We start from the raw sequence: 6,000 nt of genomic DNA on the forward strand, positions 1-6,000 counted from the left end.
GTCCATCTAGTCCGGCGACCCGCACACGCGGAGGCCAAGCTAGGTGCTCCTTGTTGGAGACACTGATTTCCTGTATCCCTCGATGTGATTTGCAAGAAGGTGTGCATCCAATTTGTGCTTGAAACCCAGAACAGTAGTCTCCATCACAACCTAGCTCCGCCAAAGCTAGCCGTGTGGATGTGGTTTCTGAACTCTCGTTGACCTGGTAGCACCTGGAAGTGACATCAGCGGGAGAGATGACTCGGTCAAGAGGAGCACTTTGAAGTTCTTGTTGCTCATGGCGGCAAACATCTAGAAGTACAGGGTTAAGGGAAGGGGGAGTGGGAGATGGTGGGGTGGAGAGGAGAGGAGGGTTGCCAGCACCCACACTAACATGGCGCCTGGGGCGGACCACCCCTCTTACTACGCCACTGAGGCGCAGCCTGTGCTCTGTGCTAGTATTCTAGAAAGGTCAAGTGCCCTTTACGTGGATCTTTCAGCACCATATACACAATCCAAGTGCTACGACTGCCCTCACACCTGCAGGCTGCAGCCATTTAAGTTACACTGAGTACTCGCTCCAGGCCATAGGATGATGCGGTTTTCCAAAACAGCAGTGGAACCTGGACTAGAATATTTCTTCCCCCCGACTTTTTTTTTTCCGATAATGGCTTTGAGGACACATAGCTCTACCTTATGTTTTTTCCTGCCCACCTTTCCTATTCAAATTTTTAGTTCTACCCCATCTTCATTTTTTATGTTATATACTACTATTACTACTATTTATCATTTCTATAGCACTGAAAGGCGTACACAGTGCTGTACAATTAACATTGAACAGATGGTCCATGCTCAGAAGAGCTTACTTTCTAATTTGGACAGATAGGACATCTCAGGGTTGGGGAGTTACGAGTTGACAGCAGCTTAAGACCTTGCTGGGTCAGACCAAAGGTCCATCTAGCCCAGTATTCCCTCTTCACAGAGGCCAATCCAAGTCACAAGTACCTGGCAAAAGCCAACATCGTAGCAGCAGTCAATGCCACTGATCCAGAGCAAGTAGTGGCTTCCCCATGTCTGTCTCAACAGCAGTTTATGGACTTTTTCCAAACCTTTTTTTAAAAACAGCTACATTAACCGCTCTTACATTACATTGGTGACTTCTATTCCACCAGTACCTTGCAGTTCTAGGTGGATTACAAAAGAAGATAACTGGACAATTACAATTTAGGGAGCTGTTTACATGATCGAGACTTTGAAGAGAAAATTACAAGAGAGGGGATGGACAAGGGGATGAATTTTGATATCTAGATACATTTTTTGAATAGCAGGGTTTTGATTTAGATTTAGATCAAAGTGGGCTTTTTGCTTGGATTTCAATACCCTTTCCCTTCTCCCCGGTTTGGAAACTAGACTAAGACATGTAACACTGGGTCCCTTCATTTCCTAAACCCAGTCCTGCTTTCCTTGTTGTGCTCTAAAATGTTGCAGACAAAACATGATGACAATTGTAAACTGGGGAAGTGTGACTAAAGAAGTCGCCTGTGCAGTCCTTGCAGTTACTATAATACCATATTTTGCCCCCATGTGAACAAAGCTTTCACAGTAACAATGGAACAGCTAACAGGCATTAAATGAGAATGCAGGAAGCAAGGGGGGAGGGGCTTGCAGGCCAACAGCTGGGAACAGATGTCAGCACACCTCCTTCTGGCATAACATCTGCATGGTCTGATAACATCTCCTTATTTTCTTCCACTATACATCTGCTCCTTACACTAAATTACAGGCTGACAAACCATCAACTGTTACTATCAATTTTGTTTCATTCATTCGCTACTGCAAAAGCTAAAGATGACCGACAAGCAGAAAGAGGATTCTGTCAATCAGACCACAAATGACAGAGCTCTCAGTCTCCAAATACCTATAATAGAGGGATAGGTACAGTTTTAACTACTGCTTTATCTTACGTGAAAAAAGTGCCTCGTTGCCCCTCTCTCACTGGCATACAGTTTCATTCTTTGTCCCCAAAGAGCTCAGAACAGGTTGCAGGTTAAACATACATAGAATACAGTTACGATTTGCACTGCATTTGCCATAATTTTTCAGAACAAGTTACATTCTAGGGGTTCTAATACTAATATACATAATATATAGTTTACCGGTTACAATTTACCATAATTATCTTTAAAGTGCAAGTTTTCCAGTACAAATTTTAGCCTAATTAACACACAGACAGTTTACAGGTTGGATTTTTGCCATAGCTACAGTGCACGATTTTACACTACAAGTTTTCCTTATGCGACACATGCTGGGTTCTGGTCCCAACATTCATTTCTTTGTTCTGTAAATATCTTGCAATTCATCGTGATCTACAGTCTTTGTGTTTCATGGACTATATTTGTTACTTTTATGCGTATAAGGGTACCTCAAAAGTAAGGCACTTGAGGAGGGAGGGCAATACTGTACTTGGAAACAGGACTGTTTAGTGCACAGTCGGGAGAAAGTCTGGGATACGAGTTCAAATCCCCCTCTAGGGACCAGTGTGTACAAAGCTACTTTATCTCACTTTATCCAGTTGCTTTCATATCTTTTCAGAGCCAAAAATAATCTAGGAGCCATCCACCCTGAAAGTGCAAAGGCAAGGCAGGATGAGAAACAAATGTACCAATGAATCCACTGGACGGGCACTGTGATGTCACAGGTACGGTATTATGACGTCAACAGTAAGGCCAGAATGCTTGGCAGGTTCTCGCTAAATTCAAAGCCATTATTGCCTTTCAGGAACTAAAACAAAGCCCTATTTTTTGCCGGAAAGTTCGCAGTTGGGGCAGTTTTCACTTGTTGGGTCGCTGCATGAATGGAGACGGCCCCAAGTGCGAAGCAAAAGGCACATTCGCAAAGCGGAAGAAGTCGCTTGGTACAAGGCTCTCGGCGCGTCACCTACCCGCATATTGCGCGTCTGCCGCAGCTCGAACGACTCGTCTTCCTCCTTCTCGCTCTCCCCATAGTCCCGTCGGAGCAACGTGAAGCCGGGCCTGCAGCAGCACCATGGAAAAGGCATTCGGAGCCCCCGGGGACCGCCGCCGTCGCCTCCCCGCCACGATCCCGTCCCCCCGGGGAAGACCGAGCCGACGCGGCGGGCTGGCCAGCAAAAGGGGCGAGGGCCGGCCTCCGAGCCGCCCAGTGGCCAATCAGCGCCAGGCCAGGCTTCTCGCTTCTCCTGATTGGCCATGCCACCAGAAACGCTTTTCTTTTCTATGTGAACACGCAACTCCAAGCGACTCTGCTCCCCCCTCCCCAAAGAGCTTACCATATATTACTGTACACCAAAAGTGGTTGCTCCCCCTAAATAAAAACTCAAAGGTACCAACTCAACAATTTTCCCATCCCATCAGCACAAACTGGGATCTAAAAACACGTATCTTCCATAAATCCGGAACTTCCTCTTTGATGTCAGAATTGACATCGGGGGGAGTCTGTTGGGCCTGGAACAGGGAGAACTTGGCGCCAACAGCGGCTTGGGGAGAAGGAAAGGACGGCCAGAGAGAAAGAAAGATAGGGACACAGAAAGACAGACATGGAAACAGAAAAAAAAGAAAGGGGAGGGGGGCAAGGAGACAGACAGAAAGAAAGGGGGGCAGGGAGAGAGGAAGAAAAAGTTGGACCCATGGAAGGACAGACAGAGATGTTGGTTGGGAAATGGAATGCGGTCTGGAGGAGAGGAAGCATGCAGGAGGCAGAAAGAAGGGAAGAAATATTGAATGCACACTCAGAAGAAGAAAGTGCAACCAGAGACTCATGAAATCACCAGACAACAACGGTAGGAAAAATGATTTTATTTTCAATTTAGTGATCAAAATGTGTCTGAATTTATATCTGCTGTCTATATTTTGCACTATGGCCCCCTTATACTAACCAAAGAACAACGGACTTGATAACACTTGGTTATAGAATGAAGCCCTCAGATACCTGTGCTGCAATATGTTGGTTGAAGCAGACACTTATCTTTTTTCGAAGAGTCGCTTGTGAGTTGAGCTAGACGCCATTTTTTGATCTGCAAAGGCAGGTCACGCTGCTTGCGCTCGAAACTACTGACCCCAGAAGAAGCCATATTTGGCAAAACAGGTCCTGTCGGGCCGATAGTTCTAGCTCAACTCACACGCGACTCTTCGAAAAAAGATAAGTGTCTGCTTCAACCAACATATTGCAGCACAGGTATCTGAGGGCTTCATTCTATAACCAAGTGTTATCAAGTCCGTTGTTCTTTGGTTATTTTTGTCACTATAGGGACTTGACACCATTGCTTTTGCAGTAGTGAATCCCCCTTATACTAAACCACAGTAGCAGATTTTAGCACAGGGAGCCTATGAGCGTCGAGAGAAGCGCAACTTCCTGCGCTAAAAACCACTATCGTGGTTTAGTAAAAAAGGAGGGGGTATATTTGTCTATTTTTGTATAGTTGTTTCTGAGGTGACATTGCATATTTTAAAGTCATCTGCCTTGACCTCTGAACCACCCCCCACCCCCAAATATAAATGATAATTAACATTTTCTCTGCGTAGACTGTGCTTTGTGGGTTTTTTTTATTTTATTGTTGGTAGATCATTTTGACTTGGTCATTTTAAAAGTAGCTCTCAAGCCAAAAAAGTGTGGGCATCCCTGGTCTAGTAGTTCCCACATTTAAAGAGATATTTCTAGATTCTAAACGCAATTCCATTTTATCTGTCCAGGGTCCCGAACTATGGAATCTGCTTCCTAATCATCTTAGACTTCAAACTTCCCTTAACATTTTTAAGAAAGATCTTAAAGCATTTTTATTTATTGATGCCTTTTCATAGGTATTTGTCTATCACACTTTTATGTACCATAGAATAGTCCAGTTGGAATACATAGACCGTCCCTTAGACCTCTTATATTATCCTTCCCTTTTGCTTTCCTATCTTTTTTTTTTTTTTTTTTTTTTAATATTCTTTATTCATTTTGAAAACTTACAGCAAGCGTACAGGAATATATCATTAGTAACAACAATAACACTTGTAATTCTCATATAATTCTACAAACATAAAAATTATATCCTGTCCCACCCACCTTCTTTCAAATATTATAATCTATTATATCATAAATATAATATAAACACATGCTTTCCTATCATTAATTGAAGTTCTTCCCCCTCACCTATTTGTGCTATGTAATGTTCTTATTTAATTTTTATTTTAAACATATCGGGGAGTGCTAGGGAGGTAAAATTCCTAGATGTCATAAATGACTGCTTTTTGGAGCAACTAGTCCAGGAATAGACAAGAGGGGGTGCTATTTTAGATTTGGTCCTTAGTGGAATGCAAGGCATAGTACAAGAGTTAACTGTGCTGGGTCCGCTGGGAAACAGTGATCATAACGTGATCAAATTTGAGCTGACACTGGGAGTGACATCGTAAAAAATCTACTGTAGAGGCGTTTAATTTTTGAAAGGGCAACTATGATCAAATGAGGAAAATGGTTAAAAAGAAGCTAAAAGGATCAGTTGCAAAGGTTAGGACTGTAAACCAGGCATGGATGTCATTTAAAAATGCCATTGTGAAAGCCCAGACTAGATATATTCCATGAATTGGCAAAGGTGAAAAGAAGAGGAAAGAGAGCCGGCGTGGTTAAAAGGTGAAGTGAAAGAGGCTATTAGAGCCAAAAAAATATCCTTTAAAAAATGGAAAAAGGATCCGAATGAAGAAAATAAGAAGAAACACAAGCACTGGCAAGTTAGATGCAAAGCACTGATAAAGACAGCTAAGAAAAAATATGAAGAGAAACTTGCAAAAGAGGTAAAAACTCATAACAATTTTTTTAGGTACATCAGAAGCAGAAAACCTGTGAGGGAATCTCTGGGACCATTGGATGATCAAGGAGCAAAAGGGGTGCTCAGGGAGGATAAATCCATAGCAGAAAGACTGAATTAATTTTTTGCTTCGGTCTTTACGGAAGAAGATTTAAGAGTTCTACCAAACCGGAAATGGTTTTCAAGGGTGATGATGC

At 43.0% G+C, this 6,000-nt stretch overlaps 1 protein-coding gene across 3 annotated transcripts in view; it reads right to left on the minus strand.

Moving 5' to 3' along the window:
• PLEKHH3 (pleckstrin homology, MyTH4 and FERM domain containing H3) overlaps nucleotides 1–3,135 on the minus strand; it is a 187,654-nt gene extending 184,519 nt beyond the window's left edge. Inside the window, exon 1 of one of the 3 annotated variants that reach the window (XM_033918211.1) lies at nucleotides 2,921–3,135. In XM_033918211.1, the coding sequence (XP_033774102.1) occupies nucleotides 2,921–3,037 (117 nt within the window). In that variant the 5' untranslated portion in view covers nucleotides 3,038–3,135. The remainder of the gene's footprint in view (nucleotides 1–2,920) is intronic. The other 2 variants (XM_033918207.1, XM_033918212.1) reach the window with 2 other exon arrangements.
• Between the last annotated feature and the right edge of the window lie 2,865 nt (nucleotides 3,136–6,000).

This window comes from Geotrypetes seraphini, chromosome 13 (assembly GCF_902459505.1).
Source record: "Geotrypetes seraphini chromosome 13, aGeoSer1.1, whole genome shotgun sequence".
Taxonomy (NCBI): domain Eukaryota; kingdom Metazoa; phylum Chordata; class Amphibia; order Gymnophiona; family Dermophiidae; genus Geotrypetes; species Geotrypetes seraphini.